Genomic DNA, 20,914 nt, shown 5'->3' on the forward strand with positions numbered 1-20,914 from the left:
TCACAATTTCTACATGGAATGTTACACAAGAACTTTATAACCTCTGATCCTGCCAAATATCAAGACAGTGTACAATGCCCAAGAACCTCTGCACTACATGTTAAAACACACCCTGCTCAATACGCAGAATACAGAAAACAACAGAAGCAGACAGGAACCCCTCTGCCACCACACTAACTCCATATGCAACCTCAGTTTTTGAAATGACAAAGAAAAATTAACACATGACGGAGCAAAAGTGCAAAGTATAACTAACCAAAAAATATGGAATTCATTGCCTTGAATGACCAACTGTTCTTGTTGAGGATGCTGGATTTCACAAGCACAGACTGGAGCCTAATTACAGTCAGTCAAAGGTAGTTTTCCACCCACACTGGTGTTCTGACAAACCCATTTACTCCCCGTAGGATGAGCAGTTCACACTGTAAATGATTTGTCAGAATAAGCTAACATTACCCTAATCACTAAAGTTTAACATATTATGTTACCCACACTAGTCAACATTCTATGTTGTGTTGGTTCTGTTAATCAGAAGTATTTAACTTACGTATTTTAGCAATGTTAAACTAGTTAATTAGCCTAAAATACTACTAGTTTTGTAAACATAGTTTTCATGTGAAAAAAAATACCATCAGCTCTGCTGTAAACCTGTTCCGAGTTCATCTAGTGAAATAAAAACACCATCAGACTAGCACATTACAATGCTGAAGCTGTTCAAGGATGCAGCAGCAAGAAGAGCTATGCTGCTAATCTACACATTTTTTGTTACAGTAACAAGACGTTAATAAAGTTAACAAGATGTTAATAATTATTTCTGTTATTTTACATTATTTTGCTTTTTAAAAACTCCTGATTTGTTAGCTTGACCATCAAATACTGTGTACAATATAACCCTGACTTTACAATTCGATTATAATTCTTTGTTAAATTCACAAAATCTCAAACTACTTAATTACTGTGAGATCTAGAGTTATTTTAAAGATACATGTGGGTGGAGATACAATATACCAGGCGTTTTTGTAATTTTACTTTTATGTTTCAAAGTAGTCCAAGTATTATTTTGGCCCAAAAATGATCACCTATAATCAACTTTAATGTTCCAAAATCAATGCAGTTAAACTCGCATTTTTACACCTCCAGCAACGAATGATGGAAGTTCTGGCTGTTGAGATGATGGAGGAGGTGCTGGTGTCACAGAGGCTTTGACTCATGGGAGGCCCCTGCGGGGTAGCTGCTGCTGACCAGCACGAACACAGTGAGTCATGGGAATCCGACACGTTTCACTACTGCAGGACAGAGCACGCTCCCTTACGTCACGAAGCTGAGTCCGATCCCCTTGCTTCACGAGATAGAAAACCAGGACCACAGCAAAATACAGACTAAGATGTTCTCTCAGCCTGAGGGACGACCCAAGATGTCCTACATTTCTTTGATACTGGCTTTGACCACTAAGCTATATATGGTAAACATGAATATCCTACTTTCTATGAAAACTTATTCACAGGCTGGACTGGCTCCTTTACTTTATCACAAGCCTGCTTCACAACTTCAAATAACCACAAATTACACCCAGTTTCAAGCTTCATATCTATGGAACATGTACTCTATAGAAAGTCCTAGTCTAATAATGGAAGTATGTACCTATTTTTACCCACCTGCAATCCTTTTGCAGGGCTTTCCCTTCACACTGTTGACATCACACTATAAGCCTGTTAACCATCCTGGGAACTACGGCTTAAAAACATAACCTTACAAGAAGCTGAAGAAACAAGTAGGCTACATCTTCAGATACCAGGATATTACCGCTATCATGATAAATGCTTTTATGATATGCTTTAAATATCTGAAGTTTTTTGGGCATGATATACAGATGAGTACACCATGGGTATCAACAGCACCTCTAAAACACTGAGCAACTGTATGCATCATAAAAATATTTGTTCCTACCTGTTCAAAAGCCTCAGAAAAACAAAATATTGTGAGATGTATCACGTAAATGTCTACAAGTATCTTGATGAGGTATACACAATGACACTGGTATTAACAGATATTTGCTTTAAAAGAAAAAAAAAAAACAACATCGGACAGATTTGACCAATATTTCAAATAAAAATTTAAAGATCAGATTGACTGATTACTCTGAAAAAGCAGAATGTTTAGGTGACACTAGGCGACTATGCTAAAATGTGGCTATTTTATAAATTTTATATCCGATAGTTTTGGTATATATCATGGTATACATATATTTTTTCCAAATAAAACCGTTTTAGATGCTTACGTAAACCTACTTTTGTAGGTTAACAGTGGCTTACTATTCTGAGAAGTCTTCATATTTCAATAAGAACACAGGGCTGACCATGATTCTGCTGCAACAAGTGCCCTTTATTGAACACACCCACAGAAAGGAATACATACAGGACACCAAACTTGAGGGGGAGGTCACCTCTAGCCACCAGCTTCACCCTGACTGTGATCCCCACAGTGAAATGTGTGTGTGTGTGTGTATATGTATATATATATATATATACACACATACATACACACACACACACGTCCATGTGACCTACTCAGATGCTTTAGCCTCGGACGTGATTCCTTTTGTCACTAAGCTATAGAGTCTGACACAAATGAGGATCAAAACTATGAAACATGCTTTACTTACAGCTGTACAAAAGTGCTTTTCTGATGTGGAAAAAAGCCCACTCTTCTCCACCGCAGCACTACTTAATCAAAGGTAAAGTTAAATATTACAGCATAATTAGCTAACACACACATTTTACACATTTACACTAACAACGATTTAATATTCTAAATAGATTACTCAGTACAGTATCGAACTCCGTATCAGCAAATATTAAAAAATATGTACTCAGTCTGAAAAAAAGAATATAAATGAGTGTGTGTGTGTGTGTGTGTGTGTATATGCATATACACATGCATATACACACACACACACACACACACACACACACACACACACACACACACACACACAGAAACACTTGCACTTTTCCAATTGTTTGTGTTTTTATGCAAAAAAAACTGGAGCTAGTTTCAGCTTCACCAAATGTCCCAAGTCATTTGTCCCATACATGTGTCCAACACACTCGCGTCTCAGACTATCAGACACTGCTGTCATTTTACCAGCTCATCCACAGCTTGCTCCCACATAAGGCCCCGAGACCTCAACATGGTCTGATACAGCTGACAGAGTCAGGTGGCTCTTCAGGCAGTATGAGACGAAAGAAGCAAGGCAATCGCTGGTGTCCATGTTAAGGTAAGGCTAACCTCAAAAGTTAGACCATTCCTTTATGTTCACTGCCTCAGAAACAAAGTGGAGAGTCAAGAGTCTGCGGCTGAAACGCCCCTGACTCAGCCACATTGCTAAAGGGAATAACATTAGTGTTATCTGCGCCCATTTGAGGCATACCAGTGTAACAGTTATGACAATGCTCATACCTGAATGAGAATTTCCACTGGTATGCTGCCCACTACTATGTTTGTATCAGCACTGGCAGATACGTACATAAATAATATTGTATATGTGCAGTTTCCATAACAGTGCATTCCTAATCATGATATTACATTTTATGGTGCGCCCTAGCCAGACACTATGGCAGCGCTATGCCAGTCGACATTGTAATACCAGTTCAGTGCTAGCTGCTATCACTGGAAGCAAAGAATAAGCACATGGCTATTATCACTCCATCTCCCACACATACACTCGCTGAACTCCAGGTGTGGGACGTTCATGACAATGTTGGGACATCCTGGGTTAATATCATAATCATCACTTCTTGTAAACTTGAGCCACTGCATACCTACCTGCTGTAAGAGGGGAGGGCAGCTTAATCTATGCTGCGGTGACATGGGTTGGCATGGATTAGAGGCATCCACCCATGTAATACACAAGTACACCGCCTTGTCCGCACCAGAGGATCAACAGCTCTGTGACATAACAAACATTTAGCAAACTGGCTATTCTAGAAGAGCTGCAAGCCTGCTTTTACAGACAAGAACATAGGCCAGCTATCAAAGCTTAGTTTCTCTGAAAAAGGCTGTGCTGGTCACAGTTCTGAAAGGCTCTGATACAGTGCATACTGAGCTAAACGATGATAACTGAGTAAGTGTTAAGAGGATTTTTGGGATGTCGCCAGTACCCCCTCAGAAAATCCAGCAGCTAGACGTAACAGCTTCCTCTCACACTGGTGTCCAAGTCTAACACTGCCAAGCCCTCTACCTATGACGGGACACAGCTCAAACTAGGTGTCTCCACCATCTGCCATCTTCCTGCAGTTGGAAAATTAATCAATTTTAGTGCCATGCATTAAAAGATAAAGTTAAGCAAACTCTTCTGTCCTCCCTTAATGTTTGGTTCTGACCGCGTGTACACTATCAAACAAATAACCTTAATCAATTATCAGCTATAAATCTTAAGCACTGATTATGGGTGTGATTAACAGCCCTTCTGTATCCTTGAACTACAGACCCTGTATCAGATCTGAACAGTGACTGGTAGGGATGCACAATAATGTCTGATTTATTAGCAGATATTCATCTCTCTCTCTCTCTCTCTCTCTCTCTCTGCACAAAAATATAACAGCATGCAGAAGAATACACTTGAATACATTTTGTTAATCAAAAACAGGCTTGGCATATCGGTAGCTGTGTTTATTTGTTAACAGAGGTGGTCTCTTCAAGTGAGCTAACAGAGCTAACAAGTGTAATGCTGGACGCTGATGAGGGCTTGCTGCCTTCTACTCGATGTCTTTTCTCCTCGGTTGACGATGTGCCAACATGTTTGTCATAGCAAAATATTTTCACTGTTTCTGGACCTATCTAACATCAGCTAGAGAAGTTAAACTGTGATTTCTTTATAAAATAATTCATCTTTCATCATGTCAAGTGGGTATTCATTCCAAATTGGTCTTGGTTTGCAAACCCTCATGATAAATCAACCTTTTTTCATGCTAGCTTTCTCACAAATGACTTAAGCAGCATAACCAATTCAAGGAAGACTAATAACAGTAAAATATCTCTACCGTTGCACATCTGAACTCACGTCACATCCCCGTCACAGACAGACCCTAGAGCAGTCCAGCAGGGAAAGCCAAGCAGGGTGAAAATTCTCTTAAGCACCTAATCTTTCCCTGGCTACTTAAAGCTTATGAAAGCGAGAGGTGACAAATGTAGCTGGGTCACAGCTTACGTTTGCCCCTGCTGTGCTTTATGGAAGGCTGGTGGTCACTGGCTAGAAATGACTCAGCATCACTGACACAAAATGGTGGAGCAAAACTGATTTGTTGTGAGCTTTTTAACACTAAAATAACTGAAATGCTTTGCAAAACACAATTTCCTTCACACAGATCAGAGGGATGAATGCTGCGGTGCCTGGAGTGAAAATTTCACAAAGTGTACTTTGATGAAAAGCTTGGGATCACGTCTCCATTTCTCACTCTCTCTCCGGTTTTCACAAAATGATGAGTAATCTGGCTGCTCCAGGAGTCCCCCATAACGATCTGAATGACCTTGCTGTAACAGTGTGTAGGCCGATGCTGAAGAGACCCCCACGGGAAGCCATGCAACGTGCAGATGCCACTAGATGCCCTGCATGCTAAGTAGACAGGATTGGGTTTTTTGAAACGTGTGCTTACTGCTATAATTTACCTAATACGCTGCCTTAACAGACATAGGGTGCACTTGTGTATGTATTTATCGTTGACATTAGATGCGGGTATCGCTGGTTACCATGAAGAAGCACGAACGCTGTGATTCAGGGAATGATCAGTGACGGTAAGTAAACCTGACACATCAGTTGGGAATGTACAAACATAACGTTGCCATATTATATAAAACCATAAGTACCCTGCACATCCCATCTCACACGGGGCAAATGACGTAAATCACCGACAACCACACGTGTAAACGGACTATAAACACTGCATCAGGCTCACGATATCAGCCATACCACAACACAACTAACGTAGGGTTAATTAAATCTATATAACACCGGTCAGATCGATGCAGATTTCGTTACTCGTTACTCACTTAGGTTAACTTACTCCTCATATCTCCTCGCGTGTTCAACAGCGGTATCACGAACTACAGCTTGACAACCATCATAGTTACACACCTAAACAGACGGAAGCCAAAGCTCTGCCACTAAGAAATTATATAATTTTGTCTGTATCGAAAACAAAACAGTTTCAACCCAATCTTATACAGTATAACTGTACACGCAGCGCCGCGGCAACGCACTGCGGACAAGTTAGCAAGCTGGCTAGGTCCATTAAATTAATGAAAGCCAACAAAACATTTCCTCTCAGTCAGCTACCGATAACCTTGCCAAGTCCACACACACTAAAAGACATGAATCAGAATACTGACACTGTGACAGCTCTTCAGTATTACCCGAGAAACCGCTGCTGCCACACAACGTTAGCTGAAAGACAAGTCAAGTGAGCTAAACCTCGCTGCTACGCTGCTAAGCTAAGCTGAGAAGAGTTCCGAGTCTCCTCACACAATGACCTGCTAGCTCGGCTAACACGCACGGCTGTTTTCAGAGTTCACTCAAGCGACTCCTGTAAAATTCCTCCAGGGCGGGGGTTCATGGTCTCGACCTTACCTTTTTCATTCTCGGAGCCTCCGCGACCGTGCCATCGCGATTAACGAACGCTTCGCCGCCGTTCTGCTGCGGATCCGGCCGCTTCATCGCGGACGCCTGGGGGATCTTCGCGGTGTTCGGCGCCGAGCTCAGCGGACTCGGGTCTCCCTTCACCGCGGGCTCCACTGTCGGAGACGTAGCCGAGGCGTTAAGGTCAGTGTTGGACAAGCCTTTCTCGTCCGATTTGGGTGCCACTGGCGACACGGCGGACAGTTCTTTATTAGGAACGTCTTTTAATTCGACCTCGGCCATTTTCGCTGCCACAACCTGAACTGACATCGCTGCAATCCAGTTCGTTTTCACCCAATACAAGCGAGAGCGACACAAACGGATACGACTGGCTGAACGATTAACCGCAGAGGATTGTGGTACATGTAGTCTTCAAAACTAAGGGCAATATAAATAAGTACAACCACAAGAAAAAACCCTGATACAGATTGTTCACAATTATATTTTGTCAAACAACACGTGTAATATTATAAATATATAACAAATATAAACTACTATTTTATTTGTTCTAGAAAACAGTCCCTCAACTGAAAGATTGCTCATACAACCTTCTCATGAGCAAGTAGGTCGACATGATTCACATGAAAAGTTTTGTTTCCCATGTTTGCAATAATAGTATTATAGGGCCTATATCCTACACATTTTCCATCAAGGTTCAGCTTATGACATTTGTGTGGTTTGATGCACCAAAAACTGTCATAATTATTTTTTCCAATTTTACATATTCAGTTTTCCATGATACAGGCCCTCTAAGGAAAAAAAAACAGATTTGCAAAACATAATTGCACAAACCAGGTAAGCACTGTTTCTTACATTTGGAACAATGGAGATTTAGAGGGGTTACACTGGGGCCAACATGCACGCAGTACAGGCTTTTTTGTTTGGCTTTTGGCTTCTGGATAGGATTACATCCTAAAATATTGCTGTTTCTGGGATTCATTCCAACTCAAAAGTCAAAACCTGATAACTTTTGAAAAAAAAGTACCTGAAATGGTCTTCAAACCATTCCTTCACTTTTATAAGGTAACATACCTTAAACTGTATGCTTCTGAAAGAAAGTTAATCTCAATAACTTTATACACACCTACTATATAATTACACAAATTATCCTGACAAGTGACACTTATAATTGCATTTATCATCAGTTACTTTATATCCTATTTAGACAAAAGGATTGATAAAGTAGCACAAAAATCTAACACAATTATCTATTAACAAAAATCCTTTAGTTACATCCATCGTAACAAACATTTACAATCATTAAATGTTACCCAGTACAAATAACAAATGTCCATACAGCAAGCTTTAAAATTTGAATACTATACTGCCACCAAGTGGTAAAACACAGTAATGCAGCTTCAGCTATACAGAAAAACCTTTTACGACTGTTAAACACACCATCCAGACTGGACAAGCAGAATAAAAGTGGACAAAACAGAAAATTCTGAAAAGTTTGTTTCATTTATTACAGTTCATTTCAGACAAAAATGTTCCTGTCCCTTCTCCAAAGAAGAACTGAAGATTATACAAAATGTGTCTTTCTGGCAATTGAAATCCAAAAAGGTGTTGGCAGCCCTGCAAGAGTTTACAGAAGCCCCTTACTGAAGGTGAGAACACAGAAGAGTGTAAGTAACAATCAAGCAGTAAAAGGTACTTCAACAAACACAAGAAGAGGTGTGTAGAACATGTCATCCCTTTAAAGGGCCCACACAATAGAAAATTTTCCTCACTCTTTCGTAATAAAGTCGATTCAGTATGTAAACATTTTAAAGTATCATCTCCTCAGTCAATATATGGAAACTAAGCTGCGAGATCAACCTGTTTTAAATTCAGTGTTTGTGCGTTAAGAAAAACCAAATCATTTACATCCATCTTCCTATTCAGCATATAGAAATTTAGTTCCACCTTTTCACATTGGAGTTACAAGGAGTATTTCAGCCCAGACTACTTTTTGAATAAGGCAATGGAAAATGAAGGAGAAAAAAAGCAGTACATGGGCCCTTAAAGGGGTAACATGATAAAGGTCTTATTGGTATCAAAATGCATCATTTGGCACTGTTTTAAAATGTAAAACATGTATTAACTATTGCATTTGTATTCTGTAACTAAAACTAAAAAACTATTTAAAAAAACACCCTTGCAAGTCTCAATTATATACACAGCAAAAGGATCTTCAGGGTGATTAAAATAATTGCCCCCTCTGACAACCTCTACTCTAAGCAAAACTGTGGTTAGCCAGTTGAATACTTTGGTAAACAATCAAATCCTGATCAGACCAAAGATTTTCAATGCTGGTGTACGAGACTGATCACTTACAGCAAAAAGAGCTGCTCTCTTGTCACTGCTGATGGTAGTATAACCAGCAACCAGTGAAGGCATTGAGGATTACCTATGTTTCCACAATAAATTAATGATTTTGGTTACTGTTGGGTGTTGTGTATTCAGTGGTTTCCATTTATGTAATATGAGGTTTGTGTTAAGGATACGGGCAGAAATGTAGACCGGAAAAAGCAAAAAAAAATTTTGGGAAAATGCTTGCTTAGAGCATGGAACCCACAACACACAACTAGCTAAAGCCTGAATAAGCATTTTATATGTATATATATTAAAACAGTACACCACTTTACACACATTCATAACCAAAAAGGTCTATAGCTTTGTATCAAACAAAGCCAAACAACATGCAGATTATGTACAAAGGCAGAAAAGAGCCACACTGTGTGTTGACTCACACTGTAATCTAAGCTGTTAACAGTTTCCTGTGTGTCGTAGCTTAAAAACATTCTTTACAGAAAATAGTTTCAGTGCCTCATGCTGGGCTACAGTTAAAGTTCCTGGTTAAGGAACCAAAGCACTGTGCATGTTTCTCTGAAGCATGCAACATCACTGCAAATTCTAAGAGCAAAAATATCTAATATCAAATTAGTAATGACATACAGACTTGTGCAATGTATTGCTCTTCAAGTGACCATTTCAGTGTTTGATTTACTTTGTAGTAACATGGCGATATCAATCCCCAAATATCCAAAGAATGTTCACTCCCGAAAGCCCCAGATTGACTCTCCTGTAGAGAAAAATAAAAATTCCATTCATTTTCTTGTCCAGCCTTGTGAACTGTAATCATTTAGTTCAAAGCCAAAAACAAACCATTTAGTTCAAGGAACTTCACAATTTTGAGCACTGAGAAAATTACTCAAGTCATATCAACTGCTGAGAAAAATTTAAATTAGCACTCACCCCAGCATCCCAGACTCCTTGGTTTTGATGATGAAAAGGAACATAAGGACCGTGTGGAACAAGTTATTTCTGCCCTGTGAACACCACCATGCCAAGTATGAGTCAGAATAATTCAGGTAATAATCCATGGCTGCAATTTTAGGCACAGGGAGAGGTGCAGTGAGAACACACTATACCTTGGGCAGGCTGTAGATATGGCCCTGATAGATAAGCTGATAGTGAGGTGGGTTGGTGCTGCTTTGATGGATGCAGAAGAGGTTCTCGTTGGAAAGATCTGTTTGAACCACATGCACACATGGACATCTTGGGCTTAAAAATAATGTAACACTAAGTAATGATGTACTATAAGACTGTGTATGGCCTTACCTGGTTTGTGTGGTGTCTGGATAAAATGCTGAGATGTAAAGGTTTTCCCATCTGGGTACTTTGGATGGGGAGGAAGCCTGGAGTCCAGGTATGTACACAGAATATGCATAAGGATCTGCGAAAAGAAAAGGGATCATTTAGTTTCGCCAGTTTTGACAGCTGTTGACAAACAAATGAACTATGGTTCGCAAAAATTCTTATTCTTAAATTAACATTTGACTCTTTACAGATGCTCATATCGTTTTTGCAGCACACATTGGATTTTATCACATGGACTGCAGAAAGTACTTTTGAAAGGTCATCAGTGATCTGACTGACTGGTTTAATCATGCATCAGTTTGAATTCAATCATAAAGAAGTAGAGCTCAAGCAGGGTTTATTTTTGTTACTATTTGTTTGTGAACCAAACCAAATGAAAATGATGTCACAAACTTTGGTGCAGACTTCAATAAATGAATGAGGTGTGAAAACAGCCTAAAGTTCACACTACAATTCCAATTCAAATATGAGGTGCGTTGAGCATAAGACAGGCAAAAATTCCAAAAATTAATCACTGACTGCTTTTACACGCTTACTACTGACTAACTACTGACTATGCACGTGTCAGGCAGCATTGCCAGATTGGACGAGTTCCTGCCACATTTGGTGGATTTTGGTTGGATTTTGCTGGGGAGAAAGTGCTTTGACAGGTGGACCAAATTATAGCTTATTTAGCATTATTTTGGCTTCAGGTTTTAAAAAAAGTATACAAAATTAATAAACTGCATTTCTTAATAATGTAGTTGAAATTTGAATAGGCCTAACATCTCCCCATATCCAATCAGTTATCAAAACTCCTGTTAGGAAGAGTCACTCCTGCTGAGAAGTTACTCCTGTTGAGAAGAGGCTGTTGGCCCCATTTTATCGCTTGCAGATGACATCAGCGGACAACGTATCCTATGTATTTTTGATGTAACGGATGTGCTTTTGGGCCTAACAAGGAATAGATTATCAGGTTGACTCCACATTCCTTCATATACTCCAAAAACACCGATGAGTTTGTGTAAGCTCTGCAAGTTATGGAAATAAGATATATATCAAATATAATCACTGTATTTAAATTATTTATAGGTTTCTTTGTCCAGGTTACCAAAAATATGTAAAAAGCTTTTGGTTTTCTTAGGAGTAATAAACATTTGTTTTAAAGGCCAACAGTGGTACGTAGTGACAAATACTTACCTGTAAAATTTTCAAAGGTAAGACATTAGCGGTTAGCATACCCAGAAGCTTATTATTGATGGCATGTTGGTTTAATGTTGTCTTATTTCATATCATGTTTAAAATGACTGTTTTAATATGCACTAGTTTGGATGGTTTTCATGTATTTAGGTGGGTTTTGAACATTTTTTGGCTGGAAACTTTAGAAGCAATCTGGTAACCTTGGCGTTTGGGCAGGCATGTCAAACTGGCTTCTTTCTGGGCCATAACTCTGCGAGATTAAAGTTTTCCCTCATCTAATGCTCTGAATTGAGTTCACCGGGGCTGAGCTAATGAGTTGATAAGTTGAATCAGGTGAGTTTAATGAGGCAGAACACTGAAGTCCGCAGTGCTGTGGCTCATCAGAACAGGAGTCTGACAAGCTTTAGGGCGAGCAAAAATGGGGCTCACAGTAACTTGCTGTAATTATCATCTGTGATTCCCATATCTGTCCAAAAACAATTAAATTTCCAGTTCATCAGCGAATAATGTATCTATCATGTCGGGCATCCCTAGTGAAATGTCTCCCAAGACTCTTCCACTTAATCCTTCTTGCCTGGCACACACAGTACACAGATACGAAAGGAAAAAAAACAAGAACATTCTTCATCCAAAAAGGATTATGAAACTCACAGCTGAGTCAGTTGGGAGGTCTGTGTCCCACTTCCGGTTCTTCAGGTTCCCACCTCCATTCCAGCGAAAGGAGCTCATGCAGCCACTGTGGGCCAGTTCTGGAACAGAAGGACATTGACAATTCTGAAGTATATGTAAGTTGTGTTTGACCAACCACTGACCAACTGCATGTTTCCTTACAAAGAGAGCATCTTTAGCCCTGTATAACTAGATTAAGTGCAGTGGAGTACGTAGAACACTGAATAAAAATCACTGTATTCGTGGTTTTTGATGGCTGTTTTTAAATGTGGTAAGCGTCTTGTATCTGTGTCAGAATATCATGATACATATTGTGCATTGCGAAATTGCCTTGAAATATTGTGACTCCTATATTATTTATACAGTATAGTATTATATAAATGCATAATTTTCTTTCTGAAAAATGTACAATTTTGCAACTCAGATATCAATAAACATTTTTTTTCGGCTTGTTGACATTGATAAAAATGTCACAGACAATTTCCATGTCCATAGCCTACATCGACAAAACCTCTAAGGCATTAAAATGCTTTTCACTAAAATCCTTTGGATACTATCCTACAAACATAAAACCTTCTCAGACAGGTATTTTATAAAAATGGTGGTTACAAGCAACCCACCGAAACTCATTACAACACATTAGGTGCTGAGATCTAAAGATAATCACCCTTTATCCTCTCTACCAGATACTCTTGGTTGGGTGTGATGTCCAGGTACTGCACAATGGCATTAAGAGTGGGGATCGCAGAAGCTTTGACTACAGCAGCCTGTTTGAGACTGCTAATACTGGCCTCTGAAAACAGAGAAAAAAAAATAAACAGTAAATTTTAAAAACCAATAAAAAAAAGCTATGGAAAATAACTGTGTTGTGTGAGAACATTACCTCCTATCTGGAGTTCAGGACAGCCCATTCTCCTCAGCTGGCTATTGGTAGATTCTACCTCCTTCACTAGATGCACCAGAATGGTGTCATTTATCCACTGTTACGTGGGAGAAAAGCACAATTGACTTAGATGTTCAATGTGAAAAGGTACTCCATTTGGAAAATTCATAGCAATACATTACCAAATGCAAACAATAAAAGGTGCAGAAACTTGCAGAAATCAAACTCACATTTCTTAGTTTGGCAGTCCAGCTGTCAATGCTGTCAGTAACCACGCGACTGGTTGTGATGCGCGCCCAGACCTGAATAACAAGACAACAACTACGATTTCAGTTTGACATACAGACACACACACACACACACACACACACACACACACACACACACACACACACCTAAATGAAGACAGGCTGAACTCACTAGCCTTAAAAACTGACAAAGCCTTAAAAACTGACAAAGATACAACATTGTATCGAAAACATACCTGTGAGTCAGCACAGGCTAGTTAGGCTAATATGAACTGCATCTAACAATTAAAATGCTTTTTAGACTAGACACACACTGGCTGTCCTGGCTGTAGTATACATTAGGTATGGGCATTTCTGGTGTGTTTATATCCGCATTTAGTTTTTAAGAATAGTATTTCAGTATAACAACCGGTATAATGGGGAACTCCAATATTTAAAAAAAAAAGAACTTTGCATATTTGATCCCCTAAGATGTAAACAATGGTCTGATGTGAAATGCACCATTCTAGAGAAACATATCGAGAATTATTTACACTGGTAGTGATGAGAACCACATGTCTGAAGAATTTAAAGCCTTTAAAAGCTACACAGAAGCTCACAGAAAGTTATTACAAAAATGGTGGTAAATAACCACTCAGGCACTAGCTGATGCCTGAGAAACTTCTCTGATAGTTCTGAGAAGGTTTGGCCTAACAAATATTTTCACAGCGGGGACAAACGTATAAGCTGTTTTAAGACAAAGTAATCCACACAAAAACATACTTTTCCAGATTTACCACAATTTTACCATAAACATTACACCGTAAAAACTTGTGTAGACATCTGTAGGTTCACTGGTCATTTCGGATAGTAAATAAAATGGCTATATTTGCATAGTAGACATTGCAACCTTGCAGCTTCCTTTCACTACCACTGTAAAGAAATCTGAGTTGATAAGTTTCTCTACAATGAACCATTTCACATCAAATCACTCAATACATCACCAACTGAACTATCATGATGAAATGCCCCTTTAAGAAAACAAATGCTTTGAGTATAAATGTCTGTACATTCAAATCTGATAAATGCTTGCTTGCCAGATAAACAGCTTTACATAGTAGCTTATTTGTTAAAAAAAACACTGAAGTTAGAATAAATACAAATAAACATTAACTTAACCATTTCCAAAACTCTCCAGTGTTTAAGTAAAAATCGTACTAACTGTGGAGATAAACAGCTTTAAACAAGTTTTATGTCCACCTAAGACTTTTACACAGTACTGTATGTATGAGTGCTTATCAATCAAAACACACCTGTGCAGGCTGTGGGAAAAGTGAGATTAAAAAATGCTCAGCTTACCTCCTCAGCAGCTTGTTTAGAACCCAGCTCAGTTTCATCTTTGTGAGCAGAGGGAGCCTGGGAGCGACAGGCCGGCTGGTACTGAAACTTACGCAAGCTCTGGGCATAGTCTCCCACTGAACGGTTGTAATTCCAGAACGTTGGACTATGTGATGGAGATGCCGACTCAGGACTCCCTGATGAAGAGTCAAACACATATCTCCAAAATTAGCTTTAACATTGGTAGCATCAGGTCAGACAGTTAAAGAAACAGTATTATTTATGTTGTTTCTGATAACACGACATATTGTTATCTACAAAAATGCAAGTACACGGCACAGCTGTCTTGAAGCCTAATATTTGCTCATATTTTTGTCCATTCGGATAGCTACTGTCATAAACCACACAAGCAAATTGCATTTGATATTAATTAACAAGCAAACACAGTTTGAGGCAAGTGTTTGAAGATTTAAGCAGGTAGTTTACACTGTGCAAAGTTTCTATTACTTGTTAGCTACACTGGCCTTGTAGCTTCAGCGTAAAACTATAAAAGAAATTTTATAGACTTAGAAAATTAAACGTCTTGACTTTTTTCTTTTTTACAAAGCATTTCTTTAACTGAAAGCTATCCATTACAGAGTGTCTGACACAACTGGGGCTTTTACCAAGTTGACTCCGATGGCTCTTCTCCTCTTCTGAGCGAAGAAACTTCTCCAAGCTTTTAAGGTCATCCATGTAATCTTCCTTCCCTCCTGGAGAACTGAAAACAGAGGGGGAGGTCCGGTAGCGTGCCCGCAGGCTGGTGCCCTCCACTGGACCCAGGCTACTGGGATAAGGAGAGGAGCTGGTAGATGGACTGTAGTTCAGTACCTAAAGAGACAAAGGTGCATGTATGTATTTCAATACAAATTCCAGCCCAATGATAATATTTCTGAATAAATCAGAGAAATCAACATAATTTTCATGTGCACACACTTTGCCAAAGGCCATGGCTGGAGAAAAGGGTCCCCCACTGCCTGGTGAGGAGGGGTTGCTCAGAGGCGGGCTGTATCCAGACACACAGCTGGGGGAGAACTTTGGGCTCGAGCTGGGGGGCCGTGCTGGACTAAAACTAAGCACATTCTGTCCCTGCAGGGGAGATGACTGGGGAGGTACTGGAGGTTCTTTCTTCTCTGGCTTCTGGGGTGGGGAGGCCTGAATTCCTGCACACAACAACATGACAAGCTCAATTTTCTGTAGTCCGAAAAGAGTGCAATGTTTAAAGGGTCTATGTCATACATTTTTCTTATATCTGTCTTTGCTTAACATCTGCTCATAATGTTTGCATGGCTTAATATAGTCAATGTGTTTTTCACTACCATTTTCCAAACTTATTATATCCCTTAGAATTAAATGGGCTGTTTTTGTTACTGTGCCATTAAGAAGTGTAAGTAAATGACCATCTACTGATTGGCTGCCTTGTAGTGTGCCTCACTCAAAAAGCAGTCCAGCCTGAAACATATAAGGTTCTTATGACATCAAAATAAGCAAACAGGAATAACGTAGTGTACACTGAATAGGTTGATATATGTAAATGGGTTGGTTTTCTTGACATCAAAAAAAAGAGCAAATTCAAACTGGACTGTTTGCACACAGTTTCTATATATGTCATATATATCATCTGGAATGAGGAGTAAATTGTGCATCCACATACATCATCAAACTCCTTTCTTACAAAAAAGCAAAGAAAATCCAATTCCACATTATGGGTCCTTTAATCTATTTACTTATGGAGCGGTATATAATTCCAGTGCTGAAGGACCAGTGATCAGCTCAGTTTGGTAATTCCCCTATTTAAACAAACCCACTACACCCGTCAATTAACAGTTTAGTTGAATCATGAGTGTTTGAGCAGGAAAAACACCAAACCGGAGTAGACCGGCCCACTGGGACCAGAGACGAACATCCCTGACGTAAAAGTGTGTATGTCGGTCAATCACAATCACCGGAGTTGCGGAGACCAAGAAGATGATGCTGCTCTGGAGTGACAGCGATGGTTGAAGGTGCCATGGTGTACTTGAAGTACTTCCAAAAATCAAAGATTGCATTAAGGCTGAACAAGGAGCCCAGGGCAAGTTCTGTCAAATACAGTTGCAGTTAAAAGAAGAAACAGATAACATGTCAGTTCTGTCAAATAAAGCTGTAGTTAGAAGAAGAAACATAGACAACATGTTGGGGATATTGCACTGTCATTAGCTTAGCCGTGGTTTAGAGTTCAACCTGAGTTTAAACCTGAAAGACTGACATGGGTTCTCAAACTCTATTGCTGCATCCATGGAAGCTGCAGTTTAAAGCACACCTGCAGTTTAAACTAAACCCGACGGCTGTCATTTAAAAGAACATTACACATCTGCCACTAGACAGTGCTGCACATCGGGTTTAACTAAGCTTTATCTTTAAACTGCTAAAGATATGGTTTTATTGAGATTTAAAGAAAGATTATTATACATGAAGCACATCTTCAGCTCAGATATTTTAATAGTCCATATAAAGCCCATATATTTTCCATCATAATGTTTTGCGGACTTCATGGCATGTTTTAACACTGTAACGTTTAAATAAACACATACTGAGGTTCGACACTCAACTACAGGAAGTGTTAATCATTGCAATCTTGATTAGGATTTTCACAATGTATTGTTCAAAAACACTAAATATTACCTGTGTTTAGGCTATCCTTATTATTGACTTAGAAGGGAAATTTAATCAGACCAAACATTTATTTCTCATTTCCCCACCCCACACACAAGAAAGAAAGAAGGAAGAAAAGAAAAAAATGCACTGGCCAATTTAAAATGATTTTTCGATGCTAACCAGAGTGCATTGCCTGCAATGTCTTCATTATTTTTATGTTGTTTGCCCTCTGGTCTGCAGCCTGATGGCGAGGCAAGCAAACAGTGCAGCAGAGCGCTTGTGGCTCCTTTAAATGGGAGTGGAATGATCAGTTGATCATGATTTAATTTGACAGTACATCCGATTTAGTGGTCAGAGTTTAGTGGTTTTATCAGGTAAATGCGTATTCAATCAGGTGCGTATTGAACCTCTGAAGTTCCCGGTTTAGCCAAACCTGTGTTAAACTGAGACTAAACTGCTGCTAAGCTAGTAACAGTGTGAGTCCTGTCAAATCTAAAAGAGTGAGACAATCTTAATATTTACTTACCAATGTACCAGATTGGCCAGTATGTTATGTTGTAATATCTACTGAGCAGCTTTCCTGACCTGAAAAATATGATTTTGTTGACAAACATCCCCAACATATCACATTATTTATTATTTATTGCTTACATAAGATCTATGACATTCTCTTACATTTCTGTGTAAATCATCCCAGCAAGAGACACATTCAGAACTGCCCAAGCAAGGACAACCTGCCGCTCCTGCTCTTCCCTCCTCATCCTCATCGTCTTGTCGATGAGAGAAGGCATGGCTTCTCTGCTCGGTGTCATGCCTGCCAGAAGTCATACAGTGAGAAGATTCAATAAGAGGATATCCCATCTATACTTAACACGCTTTAAGACTTACAGAAATAGTTCACAGAAAAAAATCCTCTTACATCAAATGTAGTCAAGCAGCAAAGACATGTTTGGTGTATGGTGTTTATTTCTGTAGTTTTCCCATGAAATGTTACAATGCTGATATGATAGAATGAAAGATACGGGCTGTGACAACTGTTAAATTTTAGCTTTAACTTAGTGACTAACACTTGTTGTACTGGTCAATACTGCACTCACACTTACAAAAATCTACAGCTACACAGAATCATGTCCTTCACAAGGGTGAAAAAAGGAAAACACTCATTCTGCCAGCATACATGCTAAAAACATTAGAATTACCTACATATCTAACAAATAAACCAATATTACTCAGCGCTGCCCTCTAAACATGTTAGAGCACCAAGTTTGATTTTTTTTGGGTCTTCATAAGTCACATAATGTCTTAGTGAATGCATTTACTACTTTCATTAATTTACGTTTATTTGCCCAAACTCAAACCATTCGCACTGTGTTTGTTGCAGTATAATATGACTGAAATCTAACGACAAATGACTGTAGTCAACTTAAATAATTGCTATAATCGCAAATAACCGCAATTAGGCGATTCTGTAGTGATTGACAGGGCAGTACATGGCACAAAAGCCGACACAGACTTCATTACTTTTTAGCTACAATAGCCTTGTGGCTGCGGTGCAAAACTTAAGAAACAAACTTCAAGCACCAAACATGTTTTGCTTGATCCACTACTACGACTAAAGGGAAAACTGTGTAAATATGATTTTTGGGTGAAGCATTCCTTTAACGTTTGCCACTTCGTTCCTGATGCTCTATGAGCCAAACCAATTCTATCAAGCGACACACATTTAGTTACAACTAAATTTCACTGATGCATGTCAAAGTTAACGATAATGTTGGACCAACAGTTTTGTAAGATAAATGTTTTTCTCTCACGAAGCTTCCCGGACAGGTTCATCAGCTAATATTTAAATATGCCACCTTTACTTACCTTCCTTAGCCTGCTAACCTAGCTAGCTTATGCTAACGTTATCTCCCTGAGTATTAATGAAAAACTTTAAACTGAAAACATACACGGTGTTTTTTTTAAAGCTAACAGTTCTGCAGACAGTTCAGAAAGACTCCTGCAGGAACACGAAGAGAGCAGGAAAACATACTTTTAGCTCACAATGAGAAGTTCAGGCTTCATCAAGGCGCCAAACTGAGCAGCGTGAACTTAGAAGACCATGGCGCATGCGCAGAACGGACACTAGCTGCAACAGCGTCTTTTTATTTCTTTTCAAAATAAATGTCTTATTAGGCTGTCTCACAACAGCAGGACTCTCAGGTAGCCATATAAGCAAAAGGAAACAGCTGCAGTGGAGGTCAGGCACATTCCCGTTTATAAATCATCATTTTTGGTTTAAGTTGTTACTTTAATGAGGGCATGGAGCTGTGTGTTCTTTAACACGAGTTTCTCTGGTTCTTTCTACAGTATCTGTTAGTATTATACTTATGTCTTAATCTGAATTGATGTCAGTAAAATATTACTTGTTTGTACACCAAACAGAAGTTCTAAAAAAAGTACTAATGGTCTGCTGACAGTTCATATTTATCTGTTTAGCCAAAGCCATTATCCACTGTGAAGACACTAAATACAAGAAACTTGCTATGTGTTAAGACATGCTTCATATCAGTTGATTTCTGGCATCCTACAGATGTTTTTCATCTTTCCTCTCGAAAGATACTCTCATATTGAAAAGACTGCAATGAGGAAGTCACAGCCAAATCTCAACAGACAGAAATGACTTTTGCATATATTAACCAGTCTGTGAGAAAAGCTTACAAACGTCTGCATCACTGTAAGGGCCAGAAACAAGGTTCCACAGGAAGACCCGCTCACAATTTACTCCACACTGATTAGGCCATGTTTGGAATATGCTGGTGTGTTATTTGTGGGTTGTACAAAAAATAAGATCTTGCCTTAGAATGTGTCCAGAAAAGGCCTGTCGATATTACGGCAAAATCTGATTTTAAAATTGGTAATCTGTCCTTCCTAAACTGCAGTCAAGACGACAAAAAGCGACTGTAAAACTTAGAAATTACATGTTTGCATTCAACCATTCTTTGAATTACTCTCTAATGATTTAATCACTAAACTGGGACGAAAGTTTAATACTTCTCTTATTTTCTTAGTTCACAAAATCGCAGATTGTGAAAAATACTTCTTTGTGATCCTGCTAGAGACATAGGCACACTTCACACCAATTAAGTATAACTCCTCCAGAACATTGTGACCAACAGGAAAATAATGTCAGTACATATTTGCCATATCTAAGCAAAGTTTCTGACTTTCTATTTACCAGACAGCAGAATTTAAAGGAACGCTTTGAGTAGCAAAGTGTCCTTATACATCTCTGATCTTGTTCAAACCTCATTCTGGTCTCACACAGGTTTTCTGAAACACATTGTGTGATTAATTGTGCCTTCTCTGCTTGGTATGTCAGGGCTTATGCAGCAGCTATTGAGTGTACTATTTTAAGAAGTTTATCTTAAGTTATCACGTTATCTTAAGTTATCACGTTATCTGTTTATTTGTGCATCATGTTAGTTCCCTCCCCCCAGTGCAACTTTTGTTTTATTTTGTCTTCTCCCTTTACTTACAGGTGTGTTCGTGAATAGCAACAAAGAAAAAAGCAGAATAAAATGTATATTACTGTGTCACGAAAAAAAGGAAAAAATGAGGTAAATTTATCACAGTATAGATACCGTATCT

General features: G+C 39.0%; 2 protein-coding genes across 5 annotated transcripts in view; both read right to left on the bottom strand.

The window, feature by feature from the left end:
• ahcyl2b (adenosylhomocysteinase like 2b) overlaps positions 1-6,989 on the bottom strand; it is a 45,212-nt gene extending 38,223 nt beyond the window's left edge. For all 4 annotated transcript variants that reach the window (XM_036577457.1, XM_036577456.1, XM_036577459.1 and 1 more), the window contains exon 1: positions 6,626-6,989. In XM_036577457.1, coding sequence (XP_036433350.1) covers positions 6,626-6,943 — 318 coding nt within the window. In that variant the 5' untranslated portion in view covers positions 6,944-6,989. The remainder of the gene's footprint in view (positions 1-6,625) is intronic.
• Positions 6,990-8,134: 1,145 nt separating this feature from the next.
• Positions 8,135-19,391, bottom strand: tmem209 (transmembrane protein 209). The gene is made up of 15 exons (XM_036577463.1): positions 19,317-19,391; positions 17,960-18,098; positions 17,811-17,869; positions 16,597-16,728; positions 15,587-15,813; positions 15,277-15,481; positions 14,633-14,808; positions 13,277-13,348; positions 13,047-13,143; positions 12,831-12,956; positions 12,146-12,243; positions 10,277-10,391; positions 10,087-10,184; positions 9,911-9,984; positions 8,135-9,737 (listed from the first exon to the last, which is right to left on the bottom strand). Exons 2-15 carry the CDS (start codon positions 18,094-18,096, stop codon positions 9,683-9,685), a joined length of 1,671 nt encoding a protein of 556 aa, XP_036433356.1. The 5' UTR covers positions 18,097-18,098; positions 19,317-19,391; the 3' UTR covers positions 8,135-9,682.
• Between the last annotated feature and the right edge of the window lie 1,523 nt (positions 19,392-20,914).

This window comes from Colossoma macropomum, unplaced genomic scaffold (assembly GCF_904425465.1).
Source record: "Colossoma macropomum unplaced genomic scaffold, Colossoma_macropomum, whole genome shotgun sequence".
NCBI lineage: Eukaryota > Metazoa > Chordata > Actinopteri > Characiformes > Serrasalmidae > Colossoma > Colossoma macropomum.